Source organism: Rhinolophus sinicus, linkage group LG16 (genome assembly GCF_036562045.2).
Source record: "Rhinolophus sinicus isolate RSC01 linkage group LG16, ASM3656204v1, whole genome shotgun sequence".
NCBI lineage: Eukaryota > Metazoa > Chordata > Mammalia > Chiroptera > Rhinolophidae > Rhinolophus > Rhinolophus sinicus.
Window position 1 is genome coordinate 9,601,583 of NC_133765.1, and position 24,374 is coordinate 9,625,956.

A 24,374-nucleotide genomic window follows, 5' to 3' on the forward strand; every position below is an offset into this window, starting at 1 on the left:
GAAAGAATATTTATCTGAGTTAATAGACACCTGCCTTCAGGTTGAAAGCACTTTCCCTGTTACTTTAATGGAATTCAAGCTCAAGAGTCCAACTTGTGTGAGCAGACTAATCCCCACCTCTGCCAGCAGCTTGGCAACCCATCGTCCTGGACGTAGTAGGGTTGAAACCATCACCACAGAATAATAAACCAAGGCCAATAAAACAAGGAGTCTTGGTGGAAGTTAAAGTATTTATTGATGTGTTTAAATTCTGTACATTCTCCACAGATCAGATTAAGGAGTTTGTAGGTACAGTTTATCTGTGCATAGTGGGAAGAGACATGGATACGGGAAAGGAGGGGAGAAGAAAAAAAGTCACAAGGAAATAGAAAAAAATACACCACAGGTTACCAGAACCTTCAGCATAATAAGAAACAGCTGTGAGCATCAATGCCAACTATACAAGCATTACAGAGACTCGTGTGAAGGAAACAAAATCTTCACCACTTCCCATGGTGTCTACAGACCATATCAGGTGTAACTGAGAATATTCTCCTTCCACAGAAAGCAAACCTCCCATGGTCTCTCCCCGGCCACTGGCCACCTGCGACTACAGTCTTCTCTGAGTGAACACCAACAAGGCTGGTGATGGGAGAGGGAGGGCAGAATAGTCAAGGTACAAAGGGGGAGGGACAAGAATCAGTGCCTTCAGAGGGAAATGTCCAAAGAGGGAAAGAGCACATTCGGACATTCCTTGGGAGGGAAGTGAGCTGTAAAAAGCTACGGTAAATAAATGGTGGACAGTGAAGTTCATATACAAACTACAGGCTAATTTTCTGTGGAAGAACTGGATTTAGAAGGAAAGCAGTAGTGGATGCCCTATTCTGTATACATTAGGCTTGCTTAAAGATGCTGGAACTCAAATGCTTTTAACCTCCTTGGTGATGGGACTTGTGTGGAGACACCAAGGTACCCAGCAGTCGAACACCAGACTCCCGAGATACCGGTCCTTTAAAATAATTTGGAGAGGGTATCAAGATGTGCTTCAATGGTCTTACAGTTCCCTATTTCATTTAGTTTCCCAGCAACTTCCTGAAAGCCCATTTTAAAAGGGAATACCTTTAAAAAAAAATAAAAACCAGGACAGTGAATGAGCCTTAAAGAGTTGATTTATACAATGCAACTGGAACAAACAACCTGCATATACAGTCTATCATTGAAAATCAACATTTTCCATGTCTATAGAGAGCACGTGTGAAACAATACAATAGAAGTGGGATTCCTGATTAATTTAAAAACAGAAAACTACATCAGTCAAATATCTGCAATAGATCATTTTCTCATTTCATTTAAGGTTTATATATCATATATTGTTATATTAACATTTTTTTCACCCATTTAAAAGAATGGAAATTGTGATTCTACAGTAGTACTTTATAGTCTTAATGATCCAGGAGGTCTGAATGTAAGATGAAATCCTCTGGAAGTAATTGTTGGTCAGTAGTCGATCCCAAATGCTGGACCTCTCTGGCCCACCTGCACCATTGCACTCCAACGGGGGGGCCACATGCCTTCTCCCACTTAAACCTGCATCTGCTCCAGGTATTTGTAGGTCGGATTTTCATAACCATGGTTCTGCATCTTGTTCAGGTGACGCTCTTCGGGGGTGAGCATTGGGTCGACCTAGAGGAACAAAGACTAAGGATCACCTAAGAGCATGGGGTCAACCTAGAGGAACAACGACTAAGGGGCACCTAAGAAAATGGCACAGGGTTCAGAAGACCTGAGCTGTTTGCTGTGCAATCCCCTGGGGACCAAAATCAGCCCAGCGTCCCATTTCCACTGGGTGAACCAAAAAAGAGCTGGTGGTGAGGACACAGGAGGACAAGAGAGAAAAGAGGAGGGTCCAAGAGGCAACGCTTCTGAAAGCTGGAGTCCTAAAAGCTTCGTCCAAGTCAGAGAAAACAGTGAACTGAATTTCCTAGAACCACAGTGACCAGCAAGTCTCTGTTTTGCTACCTACCATCTGGGACAGCCTAGGCGAGCACCCTGTAAAACAAGGAGTGGGCCGGAGGCTCTATCGGGTCTTTTCCAGCTCTTGGAATTCTACAACTGGGTCTGTGTCCAGCGGGAGATGAAACCAAATAACTAAGACATGCATCTAAACTAATTTCCCAGTGCATGTTACATTCCTTATTGGATTCATTTTCTAGAATCAAGAGACTGGACATTTCCACCACCCACCAAAATACGGTGATAAGCAGTTCTAATTACAAATCAGCAAACGATGGAACAGAAACAGCCTGCTCTGGCTCTTTCTAAATTTCTGTTGCTTTTTTCACCATTAAAAGAGAAGAGTATTATTCCCAGTTCATCTTTTTAAGGCTTAATTCACTCATAATCGCCACTGTTGCCTGACCTATCATATACCTGGTTTGTTCCTTATAAAACAAGTCAACAACAACAACAGAGTATTAAGAGTCCTTCATTCTCAAATATCAAACATACCTAAAAAAGGGAAACACTAAGGAAATAATTGCAGAGAACAGTTTTCATCCTCTGCAGCATAAAATGCTCTTCGTTTTCTCACATTCACAGTCAAAGCCCAAATTAATGCTGAAAGTTGGCAACAGCCCTTTGTCATGGGATCAACATCATTCAGTTGGAGCCGACTTCCATAACGTGACCTAACAATCCAGTGAGGAGTTTCCATGATGTGCAGCACCCAACAAGTACAGACATCTGAACTCCACACAGCTCCAAACAGCAGACAGCAAGCCTTGCCCGCTCAGAGCCAAGTCGGAAAAAGGCTCAGCTACTCACCTCAACAATCCCATGGCTGATGGTGCCGTACTGTCTCTTCCTCAGCATCACCAGGCTGATGACTATGACCGTAGCAATGGCCACCGCAATGACCAACAGGCCAATGAGGGCACTGCTGCTCAGACTGAAGTCCTCCCTCAGCTGCGCCACGGATTCCTAAAACAACAGGGCAGATGTGTGACAGTCCCAGTGACCATGGGCACAGCGTGAGAGATGGCAGCCAAGAGGAGAGCAACTCAGTGAGAGCCATGCTCCTTTAGTGTGTCTCTAGAACCAATGGGCCCCAAGAGCCTGCTTTCCAGGTAACCATCCACATGGGGAGAACTCCCACTTTTTCCAGTCTCCTTGGAGATTCTAATTTTAGATATCTTCTCCCAAAGTATGGAAAAATGGGGATGAGGGTCCTTGATAACCTAAGACACCGAGCATCTCTCCCATTTTCTACTTGAATGAGATGTCAGGAAAGAGAAATAGTTGAGATGGACATAAAAACCTGGCATTAGTTTCTGGAGTTAAACACATACCGGTTCTTCCTCAAGGCCTCCAACTCGCTCAGAATTGAAAATCATTTCCTTAACATCCAGCGTCTCATCAATGACCTGAAACAGTATGAAAATGTCAGTAACGGGGATGAAAGGGAAATGTAGTATAAACATTACTCCATTTACTATTTGGTAGAGGGAAGCAGATGATACCTGATGGAAATACACTAATCAATCAGTTCTGTCACATTTATCTAAATCCATTCACCAAACCCCTACATGAAGGACCAAGTGTGACTGGAAGACTATTATACAGCAGTTGGTCCTTTAAGGGCTTTCACCTCCTTTTTCCCACAGAAAACTGTTGTGGAAAGGTATTTCAGGACAGATTTCTAGGTTGAAATATCAAATTCAGTGAAGGATAATCCAGAAATTTAAGTAAGAGAAAATGCTAGAAGAATAATGAATAGGTGGTATAAACCTAAGGCAGTGTAAGGACCAAACCCAGCTCTACTCCATTTTTCCTCCCTCCTTCTTCCGCCTCTCCCTCCCCCCTGCCCCCACTCCTCTTCAAGCCATTGTTTCTCAGTCTAGTGTGTAGGACACAGCTCCCTAGCCCATGCTGGTATTATGAACCTTGCGCCGCACCCCCCTCCCCTCATCTCTAAGGCGGTCAGTCGGCGGCCGCTCACAGCAGCACTTGGCAGCTCATGCCAACCTCTGGCTGCTCACGGCAGCCCAGCTCCAGGGAGAGCCGTTGTTCACAATTTTAGCTGTAGAGGGTGCAGCTCACTAGCCCATGTGGGAATCGAACTGGCGACTTCGGCTTTAGGAGCACAGCGCTCCAACCACCTGAGCCATCGGGCTGGCCCTCTACCCCATTTTCATTATGAAACCTCTACTCACTTGAAAATGGCCTCTGATAGTTCATTCATCTCTTCAGTTGCAAATATATTTTCCCACAGTATAGTAATAATGAGCTACTGAAAAATAATTATTTATTCCTTCTCATACCCAGATGCTAAACAATACAGCAATCCTGTGGGAGCAGCTGGAGCCCACCCATTTTCTATCATATGGAAAATGAACACATGGTGGTTCATCTGGGAAGAATCTAAAACAATGTCACTTACTTTAATTATTCTCAAAATTAAAACAGGGCAGGGCAGAAGAGAGAAATGGCTCACCATATTTTCATCCACTTTATTCTTACTGTTAATCACTTTCTCCTCAGCACCAATCAGTCCTCCATCCTGCTCTCCTACTCCAGAGCCTGTGTGGAGAGAGAGCATAGCTGAGTTTCCCAGGATGGGCTGACCACAGAAGCAGCAAACACCCTCCTGAGGGCAGGGAGCCCCCGTTGAATGCCTCCCCTTGTGACTCGATATGCTACTTGGTTCCCATTTTTGAGGACATACTATGCTCTATAAGGATGAATGAAACAGGCATTTTTCAGAGGGCCAATGGGAATAATGAAGAGAGAGTGCTTACTTGTATCCAACTCGGAAAGATGGAATACAAGCCTTTAGAAGAGAATGTTTATTGTAAGAGAAACAGAAGCTGAATCCAAAGGCATTCTAACATGGAACACATGTAGCACCCTATGAGACATTACCGAGCACCTACTAGCCCACAACTCACTGCTTCAACACCCGGGGTTCCCTCTGAATGGAATCACTGTTGTACCAGAAATGAATTTGCATGTTCGCCTCCAGCATCGTATTTGATCCCACAGGCAATTCTTTCTGCCTGAAATACCCTCCCTGACCTTAAACCCTTCCTATTTGTCCTTCAAGTTGTATCTGCTCTTAGGAGACAATCCCAGGTTATGGCACTTAAAATCTCCTGTGTCTCCAATAGGCTGTGATCCTCTCAGGGCCTAGACTACACACAGTCACATCCTTTGATGGTTACTAGTGAATGAACAGGAAGGAAGCATTCCACAAACAGGCGGACTCCTAACACCAGGGTGGAAGGTACCTTTCTATAAAAGGATCAAGAATAGCAACTCTCTTCTTGCCAAGGTCAGACGTGGCCTGAGCCAATGTCACTTGTGTGTAGCACTCCAAATGACAGTGTCTGAAGGTGCAGTATGACTGAAGCCAGAAAAAACCCAGAGAGGAAAAGTGAGGAGCAAGCCTTTTTATTTTTAGCTCCAAAGCATGTGATTTCTAGCTATCCTAAGAGTTTCTTATTAATAATAACATACACAGTGCTATATGAACATCTATGATTAAAACCTTTATAAATAGCTCAACCCGACAGCATACTCGGCATTGTAAGGTGACCACCTGCAAGTGAGGAACATTCCAACATGAGTATGTGCAAAGCACTGCTGTCCCTGTACTTGCCAAAGGCAGGCAACGATACTGGGCCAGCCACAGCAAAGCTTTCCAGCTTACAACTAGACTCGTTCTTGATGGAGCAATTCATAACAGCTACTGCAGTTGAACTTGCAGGCCAGCTAATGCAGTAGTAACTCATTAGAACGCAGCCAAAAATGGTGCGTTTTTTTTCCTAAAGCTTTCATTTTAAATAATTTCACAATTTAATTCTAGGGTAAGTTAAATCAGGACTGGCTTTTGTAGTCTCAAAATACAACACTGCACTTGAATTATTTGAGAAAGGGGAATGGCGCTGCCTCAGCTAGGATGCTCATGCTCAAAGCTAATCACCTCTAATTCTCAGCTCTGTCCATCACTTTTCCTTAGGATCTCTTCCTCAAAATTTTAAAGGTCATAAGGACAGGATCCTATTTGAAAAATAATGTGGCACTGAACCCACTAATTTAAAGTCCTACTACCAGTCCAAGCTAGTTGAATACTTTTTTGGTGGTATATCCCACGTGTTTCTTAAACACTGACCAAAACCATTTTGGTTTTACAAAATGCATAAACAAGTTGACTTTAAAAGACCAAAAGTTAATATTTAAATTATTCCAACTAATAACAGTTGATGTATGAGGGCAAAAGCCAGTTAACATTCTAGAAAATTCATGTCACACTAAAAGAATCTTAAGATGTGCTGTTCAGAGGCACATTAACACACTGATGAAGAGGCATATCCCAGCAGAATAAAATAAAGTATTTACATAGAAGCGATTTTTAGAAGATTTAAATCACACCCTTACATTCTGAGAATAAGCTGTGGCACAAACCACCAGCACATTCTCAGCCAGGGAACCCTAGCGGTCCATCCACAATCCATCTGCCAAAGCCAAAGGAGCAGGCTCATAGAACACACACTAAGAACACAAAACATTTCAACTGACTCAGTGACTCTAGCAATTGTGGACTACCCAACAACCTGGGGATATTCAGCAGCCAACACTGGCATTTTATGTAACCGAAACAGCATGGGCTTTGAAGACAGAGGGAACTGGGTTCAAATTCTAGTTCCTCCACCTCTTAAACTCATGACTTTAAGCAAGTCCTGTAATCTGTAAGACTTCTTCAACTGCTCAATCTATAAAAGAGAGCTGAAAATACTAACTACAGTGGCTTCAGAGGATTAAATGAGATCAAGTATACAAAACATTTAGCACAGTGCTTACATAATGTTACATTTTTCTGAAAATTGGAGATTCACTACAGCAAGAGTTCACTTGTCTCCACCTGTTTCATCCATCAGTTTCTAATACGTTTTGATTAATGCTGTAATTCAGGAGACATGAGACAACTGGCAACAGACAGTTGGGCACAGACAAAGGGCAAGGGATGGCTAAAGAGGGAAAAGCTGTAAGTGGGAGGAGCAGAGAAAACAAGAGGTGAAAGAAAATGACTCTCCACCTGACCATAAATTAAGCATATTTGTTCACATACTAGCAATTTTCAAACAATCTGTTTAAATAGGATATACTTTTGAAAGTCTACCCAGATTGAAAGAATTTATGAAAAATCTACTTTGGTTACTCTGGTAGTCTCTGGACATCCAGAAGGAAAACTCAGGATGGCCACTGTGTAACCAATACCACTGACACTGGACTCTAGGTACTGAAGATAGGGCCACTCTGGCTCCACACACAGCCATGTCTGAAGAAATGAGGTGGAAAAATCGGTGATGTTATGAAACAGAACATGAGACTTCTGACACATTGGGGAAGTGACAGGAATGACGGTCTTTAAGGGAACATCTCTGACAAACCAACCTTTTTTCATTGGGTGGTACAACTCCGGCTGGGTGTCTAGCAGAAAGGAAAACAATAAAAACAAAATAGCACAAAAGGAGATTAAGAAAGAAAACGGCTTCTTTCAAATGTCCTATCTTAGAATTTCTCCATAATGTGAGCAAAAAGTATCCTTCCTTAAGAACCATGCCTGAGATATTCCATAAACAAACCAACGGTAAGAACTACAGCAAATGACCGGAAGGTAGGAGAGAAAGAAGTAGGTCTGTCTTGGGTCTTCGGGGGAAATTTTTTGAGATTCCCAAATTATTTAGTTTAGCCCACAAAGTTCTTTTTCTTAGACAACAACAAAACCAGAAGTTAGTATCGATTGTGATTTTCTGAAAAGCAGACAAGTCCTAGTTCTGACAGGTCCAAATGCCCTGGTCCCAAATAAGCTGTGTGGGCGTGGCCACTGTACAGCCCCCCCGGAAGTGCACGTTTTAGGAACACAGATAAACACTCTTTGTTTATCCACCTCTTTTCTCAGATTCTGTTGTATTATTGGAGAGTCAACTGTACTGAGTTGGTATTTCTGAGATAACTAGTTGAGAAGACATTTAAGGTCTGAAGGCTAAGCTGGATGCCCCCTTCTCCCCCCGATGCTTTTCTCAGGCCTTCGTCCACCACTAGGCTATCTGGTCAGAGGTGAGTGACTGCCTAGGACTGCAGGACCAAACCAGCTTGGGTTCAAATCCTTACTCTCCACCTACAAGCTACATGACCGTGGGCAGATACTTCACCTTTCTGTCTGGGAACCCCCAAATGGAAATACTCCAGTAGAGAATTATTTTGAGGATTAAATGAGAGCATCCATGACCGATGCTTAGCTAAAGCTGGCATAGCTGTGGCCACTATTTTTTCCATCACCACCATCAGCAGCAACAGCAGCAGACAAATAAGTAGAATCTAATTCCACACCCTGGTATTAGGGTACTGGTCTCAGCAGCTTGCTTGTTTCTGGTGCAGAAGCTTTTAGAGATCCCTCGAGACATCAAGAACGAGCAAGGGAATAGAAGAAAGCATGCGTGACTGGGAGGAGAAACAGCTTATCCCCACCTCATATACCAGAGGTGTCACCTTGAGCGAGTCGTGTCACTGCTGTCCTCTCCACTACCTACCTCCCAAGACTGTTATGAAAAGATAATGACATAATATAACATGAAAGTGCTATTTAAACTGTAAAATGACTTCCACATGTAAGGCATTACACACACTGGGGAAGCTGATGGGACCAGGAAAATCAGTGGTATTTAAGCAAACCATCTATAAAATGGGAGAAATATTATTAACCTCATGGTGCTACTGAAACCAACTATCTGAAAGCACCCAGCATGGTGTCTACGCAGAGTAGGTGCTCAATGAATTGAGTCTCCCTTTCTCTGCCTGTCTCTACGAGAATCACAGCCTCCCCAACACAACGCAGGCTCAAAAATCTGACCTCAATCTTCTAACTGTGTTCTTCTCCCCGCACACGCTCCACCCCCACTGCCAAGAAGTTGTAATGTCGATCATACACACCTTCGTTCTCAGGTAAGGACGGGAAGGGATGGAAGGGGTGGAATGGCGGGATCTCATCACTCTCTTCAGAGCTCACCCGGACATCCACGGGGGTCTCTGAGATAGAGGACGTGAACTGGTCCATGTCTGCACGCTGTTCTTGAAGTAGCTCATCTGACAAAGACAGACATGGCAGGGAACCAGGTTTCCAGCAAGATCTAGTTTCTAGGCACAGGACTAACAGTCTGAACAAGGCTAATTCATGTCATCAGAGAACACGAGACCTGCCGAGGGGAGCACCTCTCCAGCTCCCAACACAATCAACAACCCCCTCCCTCCCCCCTGAAACAGCTCCCCCGATTCTGGGGCATCGCAGAACCCCAGCACCGGGAACTCCGGGGCTCCAACCTGGGCACCGCTTGCTTCTCTATCGATTCACTCAGTTTAAGTCATTTCACCTGATGGCACAGTTTTAAATACCACCCACATATGACTCCCAAACCTACCTGCACCCACGGCTTGACCTACGCTCATCAATCTACTAGCCCACCTTCCACCTCCACTTCATATCCAGCAGGAATTTCTGTTTAACGTGTGTAAAGGCAATGCTTTACCTCAGTCAAGTTTGGCACCACCATCCACTCAATCGCTCACAATGAAAACCTGGGCATTCTTTTTTTTTTTTTGCGTTATCCTTGATACTTTTCTTTCCCTTACTCTCCCATCCAACCCATAGCACATCCTGTTCACCCTACTCTGAACCATTTCCTGAAAACCACCCCATCTCTGTCTCCTTTTTTTTTTTTACCATCTTAGTGCACACAACCACCCTTCTCCTGGACTTTTACAATCGCTTCCTGGGTGGTTTCCAATTTTAATCAACTCTCCACATAGCAGCCCATTATCTTTTCTTTAATTCACGTTCTTTTTAAAAAGCATAATCCAGATCTAGTTAGTCACTAGTTTAAAAGCCTCTAACAGCTTTCCATTATCCTGGAATAAAATACAAACTCCTTCATTTTGCTAAAAATTGCTTGTAACAAATTGGCCTCTGCCTACTTCCTTTGGCCTCATTTCTCCCGCTTTGCCCTACTCACATGTGCTGCCACTTGATTTAAACTTCAGGCCTCTGCAGTAGCCATGGCTACGCTAACAGGCTTTATTCTCCTTGTGGTCTCAGGTTACTATCCCTGAGACAGCCTCCCTGACCTCCCAGCCATTCTTCACAATCTCACCCTAGTTGCACCACCCTACACAGCTCTCGTCCCCTTGGAATACTTATTTTGCTGTCTGTTTCTCTCCTACTAGGACATGCGCTCCAGGAGACACTGTCTGCATGTGCACCATTTTACTCTGTGACACAGAGCAGATACAATAAATACTTACTGAATAAACAAAGATGATAGAGACAGAAGGAGAGGATGTGGCCATGTGTGTAAAATAAATGCCTTGAAATGTATCAACAATCAAGGAAGGAAAGGGTAACAAGAGACTCCCCCAGTCCCTTGCCATTTCACAGCCTAGATTTTTCTTCCGGTGACAGAGTGAAGGTCAATGAAACTCAAGGCTCAGAGCCAGTACTTGACCTTGCCACACAAGCTCCAGTGAATTCCAGACTTCTGAAACGATGGTGTGCTAACACCCAGCTTCATGGCATTGCTTGTGCTATTTCTCTAATCTAGCACAGCTGTCATTCTCGAGATTCAGCAAGAAGTCCCACCTGACCTCAACACAAACACAGTCAGCACCCACCAATTTCCTCTTGGATTTCTTGGGCTACATAAGGTACTTTGTAGAGCAGAGAGAGGCTTTGGTTCCTTCTTTCTTCAATCACGTGGAGATGAGTCATCACCTGGAAGTACAGTATGGCAGAGAGGCCTTGTCACCCAAACATCGGGCCAAGAGGGACATCCAAACACACTTCTACAGAGGCCAGCTGAAAAGGTACATATGCTCTCTACAACATCCAGCAAAGCTGCTGGTCAGAGGGAATGTATTAATCCCCACACAATATTTATTGACCCCTAAAGTATAAGAATGTGTTCAGACTGTGTGATACCCCTCAGTGACCTTAGAATTTATCCAGAGAGAACTCCAAGTTAAAAGAAAACTTTAAAATTTTCACAAGCCACTTGTTGATTTTTCATATGAGGAACTTACTAACTGTACTGAATGAGTTAAAAAAGAACCCTAATTTTTACAATGCCAGGTACTCAATAATGTTTTTCTGAGTGAAAATGGGAAAGAGTCGACCAATTTTTACCACTGGTCAGATTAGATGGGGTAAAAAAAAGAATGAAATCACAAGCTAAAAAACAGATTTGGGGGACATTCATGGATTTTGCTTAGTAAAGCAATTAACTAAAATGATTATCATGATGAATAAGAGTACTAGTTTATTCCTATTTAACTAAATTAGCTAATCTTTCAAAAATTTGCACTGAGATATAAATAAACCTGATTTTAAGGGGTGATAAAGGAAGACTTATCTACCACCTGTCTTCCATAGCTTACTACCTTTTCTAAATGAAAAGTTCCAAGGTTATTCACTAAAAAAAAAAAAAGCCATTAAAGCCGGTCACTTACTTTTAAAGTTTTTCAGGGTGGAAGTGAAAGGTGATTTGGGCTAACTTCCACCCCAATGGCACAGCGAGGCACATTGTAGCTCCCCCTAAGCTACTGTCCTGCCTGGTTACACTTGCAGTTGTCGAGCTCTCCCAACAGAGGGCGCTCTAAACCAATGGATTAATTATGTGGACTTGATGCCATTAACATGAAGGGTCAAAATGGAAAGAAAAAGTTAAATGGAAAGATGCTTTTATTGTAGATTGATGTCTCTCTGACCTTTAAAAGCAAGGAGAAGTAATTTAATTTTGTATTTGCCATTCTTTTAATCAAGTAAATTGATGGGAAAGTACAAGAGTGAGTGCCTCAGAGACAAAATGCAAATGGAAATGGAAACATGGACCACCCACAGCCTCAGCATGTGTTGACACTGTTATACTTCTTCAGATGAATTAAGAAGCCATTTGAGAGAGGATGGTTCATATACCCTATGAGGACACACAAACCACACGGTGGGATACTGGACATTAGTATCTGCATAGTGAACCCTTGAGCTGTAGAGCATGAGGTGAAAGCACCACATCACCCACACCCAAACCAAATACGCACATGTTGTAATAGGCTGAAAATATTCAGGGCTCTCTAGAGTCCAGATAACAGAATAGGGGACAGATAAAAGGTTAATGAAATTCAGTGGCCAAGCTTCACTAGAATTAAAGGGTCAGAGCAGACAGTGAGTATCACACACTAGAACTGGGTTCCTCCGCCCTGAGATTTTTCTAAGGAGGGTTCTACTTGTATGACCTAGTGTAGCACTCTGATCTTGCCTGTAGATAAGTCATTCTCTACTTGTTAATTTAATATACTGATCAGGTCTCTCCTTTCCTTCTACTCTTAACCACATAGGACAGGCTCCCCCAGCCCATAAAATACTATGCAGTAGTCTAGTTTTTCACACACAAAAAGGAAAAACTGATTACATTTTTAAAAAATCAAGTAGACCTGAAAAACCTAACCTGTCAAGATGCATGCATTGTTCCACCTAAGCTTCCTGGGAGCCAATCTAGCAGATTCTTGGCCTTTTCTCCTTCTCTTCTACTCCGTCCAGCTTAAAGGGAACCACTGAGCCCCAGGCCTATACCATATCCCCACTGTGGTCCCAGATCCATCTCCTGTCTACATTCTTTCCATCTTGTAGGAGCCCAAGTTCTTTCATGTCTCCCAACATCCAAATGCTAAAGTGAGCTCTGTATGTTTAAGGACAGTTATTCTTCATCTTTATAGTGAATTAATTCTGCTTCTCAAGGGTGCACAGGGATTGATTCAACTTTCTATCATGAGATGCTAGTGCAGAGTTTGGCAGGTGAACAGGAAGCACATAAACTTCTGCTCAACAAATGGAGCAATAACAACCTTACTGCACTGTTCCTAGACCCGTTAGGCAGATTTCCTTCCCATCATAACACACATGCGACAAGAGGCTAGGAAGGGGAGCTCCTGGGATGATGGGCAGGGACCCGCGCTTACAAGTGCCTCCCACATATAGTGGGTGCTCACAATCAGCACAGTGCTGCATTATAATATGGGAGGAAACACAGTAAGATCAGTTACATGGTTACGACGCCCTCTAGGAAAACTAACAGGCTGAATTATTAGACTTCCTGATTCAAAAGGAGAGCTAGCAGTCTTGTAGGCAAGTTCATTTTCAATGAATACAAGAGAGTAAAACTCAAGGTAATATATGGGTAATACTGAATTAGAAAGAGGGTCCAGAAACAAACTTTTGTAGATGACTGTAAAGAAAAGCTAGACCCAGCATAAGACAAAACCCAGGAATGTAAAAGTGTCTGTTTAAACAAAAACTATGATGTACAAAACAAAAGAAACCAATTTTTAAGATCTGCTTGATATATTTGCCCAAAAAAGATTTCAAATATTAATTCTGGTGGTACCCTAAATCAGAAGTAAACTGATAGAAACAGACTTCAATTCAACATAATCATGCATTCCTGAACTTTCAGAAACTATTTAAGTAGAAAGTACTTAACATAAAAAAGTATGGAAAAAGATTTTAAAAATAGTAACTTTGCAAAAACCAAGTCTTGTACCTAGGATGTCTCTGGAAATCAAAAATCATTTTCTAAGGCCTGGTATCAAGCAGAACTATCAGTGCTGTCCAACTGTCAGTCAAAGCAGTCTCTCTCCACTAGAAACACTCTCCTACTATGTCTAGTGTACCTGGGATTTCATCTGGGCTGCCTTTTCGGGGTCGACAGCCAACACATGCTGGTAATGACGGATGGTATGCAGGCGATCTTTGTTCTCAGCACGGACGTAACGCCGCAAGGCCTGGAGGATGCGATGAGGCTGCAAGAAAGAACAGTTGTTTTATATCCAAAGACCAGGGAAGTGAACACAGGCAGGAAAACAAAGCTATGAAGATTCATTAAGAATGTAAAGCGCAGTGAGGCACAAGAATGAAAGCTGTACTTTTAAAAGCTTTCAACTTGTCAAGTACCAAGAAGCTACCTTTCTAAGAAAAGTACCAAAAACTAAGTTCCAAAGTTATACTTGCTCCTTAACAAACAGTATTTTCCAGAACCTCTAGCCCACTGTCCTCTTCAATGTGTACTCTGTCGTTGGCTCAGCCTCCAACACCTTAATTACAAGCTAGGCGGTCCCTGTGTCACCCAGAAAAGATTTTACTTGCTTACCTAAGAAGGATACAGATATCCTCCTTTTCAATACTTTTCGTCCCCCAAAGCAAGACAGGTTAGAATTAAGGGATAAAAACGTTTTGAGACCACCAGCACAAAAAGGTTTCTGTATAAATTACTTTACCTCTTTCTTCATCTTATTTAGAATAGAAGTGGTTCAAAAGCCTTTGTCCATGGAAGGCATATTTTTGTCTTTGAACCTAAGGCTGCCGCAAAAATTCAGTAACTGGATAACTACCAACCAATATCCTGAGGTTATGCTTTTTTGGTGTCAGATGCTTCCAGGCCACAGGTGGCATTTGTAGGCGTAAGGATAATGCTAAGCTTACATAAGCAGATACTACAACTAATACCTTTTCCTCCTTCCTCTTTCCTTACCTCCAGCTTTGCCAGAATTTGTCATAAAAATGTCATTTTATTGACCTGTGTGTCATGCGTTGGTTCTACACAAACACTACTTCAGGGCAGGTGACACTTCATCAGTGACCTGCTCTTAAAATGACTCACCCGTGGTGGGTCAGACTGCAAGGCGGCCAGGTAGTTCTCCAGAGCCATTCGGCGGCGGTCGTTCAGCATCGCTTCCACTCGAGCCAGGTGGGTCTCCACCAGCTGCTGCTTCTCGCTGGCTGCTTCCTTCTCTAAAGCTTTCACCATAGCTTGGAAGTGCTAAACCCAGGACGTAGGAACAAGATATATGTAATTCATGGTACCTGGAGGAAGTCTAGGCAAACAACTTTAGAGCCCAATGCTGCCTGGGCACGCTGGGAACCAGTTCAAAGAGTTGAGCAAGGAGAAGATCTAAGTATTGTATAAAGTAAGTCCTCACTTAACATCCTTGATAGCTTCTGTGACTTTAAGTGAAATGACGAATAACAAAACTAATTTCACCATAGGCTAATTGATATAAACAAGAGTTAAGTTGCTACAATGATACTGAATGAAAGGATGTGATTCGAGAACCGGGTACACTTTATCTGCCTTGTCAGGATGAATCACTTCCTTGTCTAATGACAGCATGGTAAATCGAATGGCAGAAGGACTCCTTAGCATATCCGTAAGTGACATTACTCGTTTCTCCACATACTCTACAAGAAAAGGAAGGCGGTTGCTTTCCACATTGTAGCAAGGTACAGACTTCCAAATCCTGAAACCACAGCCTAATAGGAGATGTATTTTAAAACATATTCCAGGAATATGGTGGGTTTGGCTGACTCATTCACACTGCAGTCCTGAAGGGCAAGTTGTGATCTGTGAGGTGCCTGGCCAACGTTTACAAATATAGGGATTTTTTTGTTTGTTTTGTTTTTTTAAATTTTTACTGGGGAACATTGGGGAACAGTGTGTTTTTCCAGGACCCATCAGCTCCAAGTCAAGTCGTTGTTTGCACTCTAGTTGTAGAGGGTGCAGCTCACTGGCCCATGTGGGAATCGAACCAGAGAAGTTGGTGTTATGCGCACTGTGCTCTAATCACTGAGACAATTGGCTGCCCCTAAAGGTATAGTTTAAAGCTACTGAATTAATTTCCTTGCACAGGATGCAATGGCTATCTAGAAATTAGCACTCGTAGATTTTCTAGGTGTTCTGATAAAGGTTATCATGAGAACAGAGATTTCAGCTAAACATAAACACCAACTGATTTAAAATGTTTAAAAATTTTATGAAACCCAAGTCTGTCTTGTGCATTACTATCTCTATTCCTATCAACGCCCCTTCTATCCAAGGAGAATGCAGTTGCTGCTGTGATTCTACGGTTACACGCTTACAAAGTTAGAGGTGAATTGGTACCAGAGAGCTTTATTTTCTGCCTTTGACTTTCCAATAAGTATGTAAAAAAGGAATTCAGTACTGCTAAAAAAAACAAGTCGCAGCCTAAGAATGAAGATGACTGAGGACATTTGCCAGGGAAGCAGAATTAACAAATGGAGCCCAGCTAAGGTTACTTCCTGGCATGAATTAGGTGTGCTCTGGTCCGGGATTTGTTTTCCGTCTACCATAGGTGAGCTATTCTAGAGAACACCAGTTAGGGGATGAAAAAAAAAAGCAGGCCAGTTAAAACTTCCTTGTAACATAAGCTGTCGACTAAAAGGAGGTGTCAAACTCTAACTTCCTGGGACTCTGACTTTGACGGTACTTCAAAGGGTCAGGCTGGAGCTCTGTCCCTGGAGAATGCATCTTACCTGGATCAGAGTCTGCCTCTCCGCTTTAGGGAGGTTCTTTGCCTGAAGCTCAGCCTCTTCCCATTCCTTCTTTACCTAGAACAAAGGTCAAACCATTCTAACCAGAGAGTAATCTCTAAAACAGTGCCCCCATTTTCTAAAAATACAGCCAGGTCTTGAATATAACGTAGGAAACTGTGCAAAAGGAAATCACACATATGATCCCTTCATGAGCTCAGGGTTGTTTTATTCATAAAACTATCGCCTCCTAAGAGCCCAGGCCTCAAATATCCTCAAACAGAGTCTCAATCCTCTGATCTCCTGGCGCTATAACCTTGGGGAGGTTATTTAACAGTCTCTGTGCCTTACTCTCCTCACCAAAGAAAAGGGGGGAGGGGGTTAGTAAATACGTCTCAGAACTGATGTGGATAAACTCCAATAATGAGCGTTTCCCAAAGTATAAACGCAGCACAGGTGATGTGTGAGATTTTACGTGGCACTCAAGACCTGGCAAGGAATTCTGTTTTTAATTTTCTTTTAACCCTTCTGAATAAGTCTAGGAGAAAGTTGCACTACAGTGCTCACGTGGTTCTAACACTTAACAACCCTTTAAAAGAAAAGGACACATCCCTGAGGCTCACAACCTTTACCAGGCAACGGGATCTAGCTAGACTATATTAATAATACATGTTTGCTTTCACTTAATATATTTTTATGGTTAGTTTGTTCTAATGGTAAATGATACTAGCTTTCTATTTACAACAGTGATATACAGGTTCCTTCTTCAAAATAAAAACTTTTTAAAGCTAATTAATGGCAAAGAAAAACAACAAGAACATAATGGTTACTGGAAAAGTGTTCTGCAGAGTCTGGAACAGAGGGTAATTATGTTATCCTGGAGGTAGGAGTTGGGGGAGGGGAGGAAGTTACCCAGAAAGTAGCTCCCCTTATACTCTCACACCTCACCTGTCCTAGGTGACAGTGGCACGTTAGCCTGACAATCTAGGGAGATGGTAGCCCTTTTCTTCAGCTATGAAAACCACGTTACCCAATGCCAAACACCACGAAGGTAAGGGAAGTGCATAGGTTTACCCTGTCCATCCGGTTGCGGTGCCGAATTTCTAGCTGCTCCTTAGCCTTCTGGAAGCGAGCATGCTCATTATCATCTGCAGAGGTCTCAAAATACACATCGACATCATTGGTTGGCAGAGGAGTTGGGGGAACTGAAACAAAACGACAAAGGGTGTTCTCTTTGGGGGTCAGGCCCAATGTTGAAACTGCACTGTGCTTTAGGAAGAAAACCGAGCTCAGGACTGCAGAGCAGGCTAGTTTGTCTTGTATCACGTTCAAAGTACAGGGTGCTCCTATCTGCCAAGGCCCGGCTCTGTCAGATACACTGGTCCATCTTCCTCACATGACATTCACCCACCAGGCCAGTCCAGGCCCCCTGGTAACTGCGGCAGCAGCGAGGCATCTACTTAGTTAGGACTCCAGGAGCAGAAATGGAAATCACTTCTATACCATCCCTCAGTTCTTGAAGTCTTAAATCCTAAAAAATAACTACCTTATTGCTGTCACTGATAACATCTGACCAGAGAGGAGGCCTGAAATCAGACCTGTAGAGGCACTTCTACAAATTCTCCATTTTGAAAGGAATTTCAGTGCTCAGGTTTCCTCCTTTCTTCTGGCTATTTTTAGGTTGGAACTTACTTTGGGGAACTGATTCAACTGAATGTTTTTTGCATGTGATCGACTAGGTAGAGAAAGTCCCAACAGCTCTAGCTACAGTTGTTCAGTTTTCAGTTATCACTGAAGGACGCTTAGCCCCACCCCCAATAACAGAGAAACAGGGATAAAACTAAGTTGCAAGGACAAAGTTGCTATATTTGTTTGACAAGGATTTACCAGAGTGTGAAGATACCTTGGGATTTTCAATCCGTGACATTCATTGGCTAACAGGCCATCACCCAGAGAACAAACCCATTAGAATAACCACTCCTCACTGATAGTCAAACAGAGATTCTTATGGCTCCAGGCAAGGAAGTATCTGCACAATGGAGCTTAACCCCATCAAGGAAAGGACTGAGATGACAGGTTAACTTAGTCAACTTCTCAAGAAATATCTATGAAAATTTATTAGTCCAGTTCACTCGAGATTTCCCAAGCGAGGGAGGATGACATGCAACTTGCTGGCACAACTTGCTCTATCCTGACGTAATGTTAGAGCTAAGTGCATAGCAAATGCCCACATTCAATGAATTTTAATTCAGAAACAAATTCACCTAAGTTCCAGAATTGCGTCACTTTATGTAACTTTAAAACAACTGATTAACTGACGAATTTAACTACACATGCGCCAGCCACTCTAGTTTCCCATCAGAGCATCTTTTATTTATTAAACCTATAAACTACAACTAAAATCTTCAAAAGAATTGTTGCTATTATACATTCATTTAAATAGAACCTCAATAGCCAATTTTCAGATTAACTAAATTAAAATACATAGCTTCACAAACCGCATTCCCCATGATACTCCAAAGTTCAGCTAGGAGAATTTCAAAGCACGGAAGTCCACCGTGACACTAAGCACGTCTGCAGCTTAAAGGCTTATGTGTTGGAGACAGAGTCTTTGGTTCATATCACTAGGCTGGATAAAGATAATACCAAACACAAGCTGCCTCCACCCCCTGGGAACAAAGGGGGAAGAGGAAGTAGGCCTAGAAGTTTGGTTCTGAAGACACATGGGCTCAGACCTAGAACCACATCCCCTGTCCGTGTGAAAACAACCAGCTCATTCACCCATTTCAGTCCCCTTCAAGGAGGAACACCAACTTGACCACGGGAACAGTGATGCTTCTGGGCTTGCAGAGCACTCCAGCCAGGGGCCCCACGAGTACTGCTCCTTGGCACGCCTCCCCTACCACAAATAATAGGAAACCACAATTTTGCGGACTTCATTAATGCTCTGAAGAACTGCCATTCCAAAGTGTGCTGTGGCACTACCTCTCTGATCCTTTGGGAAAAGGACACCATCTGCATACTCAGCAAGATCTTAACAATCCGTGATTCCTCAGGCTTCAACACAAAACAAATGTCTTGTTGCCTCTTAGTTTAAGTAATTTTATAAAGCAGGAAATATCACAACAATTTCTATCTCTACATCTTTCCTGAATAAAAAAGTCTCTGCCCAAGTTCCCTAAGAACTCATTTATTTTCCACCTTTCAGTCATCTCAAATCAAAATAGTCTTTTCACAAAGCCGCAGCTGGAGTGGAAGTGCTAAAAATATACCATATTATATTAAGATTTCAAAAATGTTTTGGTGCGGGGGGAAGAAAGAGGGAACCATGAAGATATCTGAATGAAAAGACATCAGAAGCTACAGCCAAATACCAGGAACAAGCAGCAACTCATTACTCTAATGCATTTCAGAACAGGAACCAAGAAAGGACTGCCTGGCTTGAAGATTTTCCAAACACATGGGTTGGGTTAGTACTGCAAGGTAAGAGAAACAGAGTCTTAAAAAAGAAAAGGGGTAACCATGGAGAAAAGCAAAACTTTTCCTATCTAAGTAAACCCAACTGAACTGAACCACTGAATTTCCTTTGTGACCAAAGAACACACAAACTAAAATTCCTTCACTACCTAAAGCTCTGCATAAACCAGTGTTGCCAAAATACTGGAGAAACAGACTTACTACCACTTAGCTGCAGAGTTCACTCCCTAGAGTGCCTAAAGCAAAATATTTCAATATTTTGGACTCCCAAAAATATCCCCATTGCCACTGCTTTGGAAAGCGGGCATCATGGGGGTCAGAGAGAGGTTAGTTCAAAGACAAGAATGAGAGGGAAAGCCTGGAAACAAGCATATGCAGAACTCATGGCAGATCTGGTTACCCTTTCATGCCTTTCAACTAGAGACAATCAAGGGCATGGCTGCCTTCCCAAACAACACAAAGTGCACTGGGAGCCTGCAGACTACACGGCGAGATGAGAAAGAACAGGACTCTGGGCACTCTGGGGGTACCAGGAAGGGAACACACCACCACCACCGCCACCGCCACCACCACCACCACCACCACCACCACCACCAGACCCACAGTGAGCACGGGACATGGAAATCTGAGCTTACAACTACCCACAGGAAAGCAAGTCTAGATCTAGAAAGCACAAGATGAGGGAAAAACGACTGACAGCAAACACCTGAGTGGGCAGGGAGCACTACACAGATGCAGTCACGAGGACGGCTGGGAAAGACAGAACGCTGGACAGGACGATCTGCTGCACAGAGCCAGCGTGGTGGGACTTACTCATCGTTTTACACACAGCCATACAATAATCCTCAGACTCAAAATTGTTCCTGTTGCCTCCGCAGCCGCCATATATAAAGCGCACGCACTTTCCCTTGGAGAGGTCGAAGTACCAACGGGGCATCACGGCCCGGCAGGGCCCCGTCATCGCCTCCTGGGAGCAGACAGCTGTGTGGAAACGGTCAGAATGTCAGCAGGACAGAGGTAGCAGCTTCAAATGTTTCACAACGCTACAGACTGCAAGGGCTGGGCCAGGTGAGGAGGAAGGACCGGGTGACACTTAACAACAGTGAAGGCTAAGGTTAGACAGAACCTGATCGCCCTGGCTGACTATCTCACCAGCTCGAGCCAGTCATTTCTGACGATGCGTTCCTTTTCCATTCGGAGGCAATACAGTCATTTATGAACTGAAAAAAAATTTTGTGCTGTCTTGAGTCTAGATTGATGTATAGGTTGACATAGAGAATTTCCTTATTTCATAGCTCTGTGAGCCCCACATTTCTGACCAGTTAGGTGGCGGTATGTGCCTGATTTGTCTGTCTTGGTGGGGTCAAGGCCCAAAGGAGAACGCAGGTGAACAGGTTGCATCAGCAGTGATGACCCCAGCAACCGCTACTTAAGCACCTGGAAAGGATGAGTGTGCATTTTTAAGTCCTCCAAGGTGAATCATAAACTTCTAGGCTCACTAAGTAATTTCTCCCTAGTTGGTCCTAAATAATTCCTTAGATCTTAACTGGCTTCAAATACACAATCAGCAGGAGGCTCTGGGTAAACGGTTCTAGAACTATCGCAACCCTAAAATTCACAAGATGAAAAAACTGTGGGTCCCAATTCCTTACCAATAGGCCATTAAATTCCACCCTCCCAGTTACAAACATCTTTCTAATGGATAAATAGGGCAGCCTACAAATTGGAACACACTCAGGAAAAGAAGAACCAAGAAAGTTATTTCCACTCCAGAAGGTAGGGGCTTTAGCAGTAAAGCCCCTTTAGAGAGGCGGGGCTCCCCTTAGAGAGAGAACATTTTCAGGCTGAATGTGGAACAAGCCTGCCCCAGGGTAGACCCTGTGGTCTCTCTTACTCTCCAGTTAAGTCCTTACAATGCAAAAGATAGTTTTCTGATTCAATTCTGCACCTCTCCCTGGACGTGACAACTGGCAGACCCTGAGGTGGCCCAGCCGCCCACTGCCAAGCTGGCATCACCAGCGTGCTGGAGAGCTGACTTCCCCTTCAGTGCACAGAGGCACCACCTCTCCTTCTGTGACTTACCTGTGATGCATGCAGACCACAGTTCTAAATAAACAGTTACCATATGGGTTTTACAGCCACCGCTCGACATCGGGTTACCTTTAACATCGTGAGTGATTTCCTTTTCTGAAATGGCCCCATCGCTGCTGGGTTCCGTGGGGTTCTCTTCGGTGTAGTCATCGCCTTTAAACGTGTCGTAGTAGTAATCTCGATCTTCCACCACTTCCTCCCCTTCGTCCTCATCCTCGTCGTCGTCGTCATTATCCTCATCCACAGCTGCTTCTGTGAAGTCTTCCAAATCTGCTTCGGTAGGAAACTCACTAAGGTCACAATAAAAGAGGAAGGTTAACCAATTCCTCTGCACAAAGCACAACAATGATTCCCTTCCCTATTCTGAAACACACAAAGAGAGACAGGAAGTCAGCTCAGCTCGCATTTAACTGCGCCACTAAGGCCCTCGGCCCCGCTACGTCAGCAAATAGGAAGAGTTAATGAACAGAGACCACATTACCCTGTAGAAAATAATGTGGCCCAGAATAACATAAAGCCAAAAGCCACTGATTCTCCCATGATTGGCTCCAGCTGGAATGAAATGCAAGCTGGCTCAGCGCCAGCATGAACAAAGCAATGCCCACTGCATCCAGAAATGAGAGGCCAGCAGCCCACAGCTACCAACAAAATAACCTCACGGGCTCAGTACAAGAGTTCACCTTTTATAAATGTCATAGTCTTCCTCTTCCTCCTCCTCATCTTCCTCCTCCTCATCTTCCTCCTCTTCTTTTGACACAGTAGATTCAATGATCTTAGTCTGAGGGCAGCACACATACTCGGTGCCGTGGAACTGATCCACCCCACAAGGGAGCAGCATGCCGTAGCTGTATAAGGTCATTCCCTGAGTCAGACAGGCCTGAAAGAGACCCACAGACCCACATCAGGACATACCCGATTCCCAGCTTTATCCAAAAGAAACCCTTATCAAAACACTATGCAATGCTTTCTCTTGTGGACACATAGATTTTCTGTCAAAAAGTTATGATGTTATTACTTTAAGAAGATTGACAAATTTTGCTTAACTTGCAATGGGCAAACAATATTAAAGCCAAAAATAATAAAAGCCCAAAGCTGAAAAAAATTAAGGGAAAGGGAGTTTCTTCTAGTAATTATCAACACCAGTTAGAGGTGGCCAGTGATCACTTCCATTCCAAACTTGTGAGGGGGAGCGCTGCTTCAGACACTGACCAGTTTGACCACCGACTGGAGAACCGACTTAACCACAGAAGACAAGTGCTAAGAAAGGGAACTACTTCTCACCACTAGAAGAATGAAATGACATCTAATCCTGTCAGCGTGTGTCCAGACACAGAGTTTCTGTAATGGGTCATTTCTCCCTTGAGGCCTGAGGGTTAGGACGGCCTTCTTGGAAGCCCTGCTGACAGTGTCCTTGCCTAACGATCCTTTTCATATCCTTAACTTTAGAGGCTGGATTGTCAACACCATACTTCTTACAAAAACATCTATTCTTCTCCCAGATTATTTTTAATTTAGAGGATACAAGTAATTATAAACTTTGAAGGGAGAAAGGGAAAATAAAGAAAATTACTTTAAAACCGTGGTGAGATTTGCTAGGTGGTGAGGAAAATGCTACTTTCTCTCCTAACAGAAAAAAACAACCCTTGACTTTTCCCATCCATTCTTTTACCTCCTTGACGACAGTGTGCCAATGCTGGTGATTCTCGCACACCTCCATCCGCTCTTTGTGGAAAAACTGGCACTTTTCTGGAACTAGCAGAACGTCACTTACAAATTCACCCACTGGAAAAGAAAAGTTTTGTCAGAAGCAAATCTGAATTACAGTGAAAATGACCCTTACTGCAGATTATGACAGTTGCAGTCAGGTGTAGACAGGTTCAGCATCTGTCATCTGCAAAGGCCAACTGGATGTTACAGCTCAGGCAAACAGCCACAAAAACTCAACTTTCCATTATAGCCACAATGCCTGGAACTTTCCTCACTCTTCCCTGACTCCCCTCATAGTCCTGCTGCAGAGCTATCGCAACACATGATGGGGCAGTAGGAATAGGATCCCCCCTCCATGACCTCCAAAACACACACAGGTACTTTTCCCCACCTCTGACTTCACATGCAATAATCCCAGCCTCTTACGTCTCTATTTCTGCCCACAGTGGTGCTAATAACAAAATGCCCAGGAAACTAAGAATGGGTATTCTCCTAAACTACAGATGAATCTTACTCTAGCCCTTTGTGTACCTAGCTCTAAGATCAACCATCATTGTAGTAACTGATTCACGTAATCATCAATGGAAAGCTAATTACAAAGGGAAACAAGTGATTTGGCAATGGAAAACCGGTGGACATGACCGTAACCAGCTTTATATCCCCAATCATGGACAAGGTGACATATACCATGTCC

General features: G+C 43.4%; 1 protein-coding gene across 4 annotated transcripts in view; it reads right to left on the reverse strand.

The window, feature by feature from the left end:
- Positions 1-216: 216 nt before the first annotated feature.
- The window catches only part of APLP2 (amyloid beta precursor like protein 2), an 84,079-nt gene continuing 59,921 nt past the window's right edge, over positions 217-24,374 (reverse strand). Inside the window, exons 4-18 of one of the 4 annotated variants that reach the window (XM_019713972.2) lie at positions 23,643-23,755; positions 22,654-22,850; positions 22,043-22,263; positions 20,696-20,863; positions 17,480-17,610; positions 16,409-16,483; positions 14,739-14,897; positions 13,753-13,881; positions 10,702-10,801; positions 8,971-9,123; positions 7,432-7,467; positions 4,472-4,557; positions 3,327-3,401; positions 2,803-2,958; positions 217-1,662 (exon numbers count right to left, since the gene is read on the reverse strand). In XM_019713972.2, the coding sequence (XP_019569531.1) occupies positions 1,561-1,662; positions 2,803-2,958; positions 3,327-3,401; positions 4,472-4,557; positions 7,432-7,467; positions 8,971-9,123; positions 10,702-10,801; positions 13,753-13,881; positions 14,739-14,897; positions 16,409-16,483; positions 17,480-17,610; positions 20,696-20,863; positions 22,043-22,263; positions 22,654-22,850; positions 23,643-23,755 (1,901 nt within the window). In that variant the 3' untranslated portion in view covers positions 217-1,560. The remainder of the gene's footprint in view (positions 1,663-2,802; positions 2,959-3,326; positions 3,402-4,471; positions 4,558-7,431; positions 7,468-8,970; positions 9,124-10,701; positions 10,802-13,752; positions 13,882-14,738; positions 14,898-16,408; positions 16,484-17,479; positions 17,611-20,695; positions 20,864-22,042; positions 22,264-22,653; positions 22,851-23,642; positions 23,756-24,374) is intronic. The other 3 variants (XM_074321638.1, XM_019713973.2, XM_074321639.1) reach the window with 3 other exon arrangements.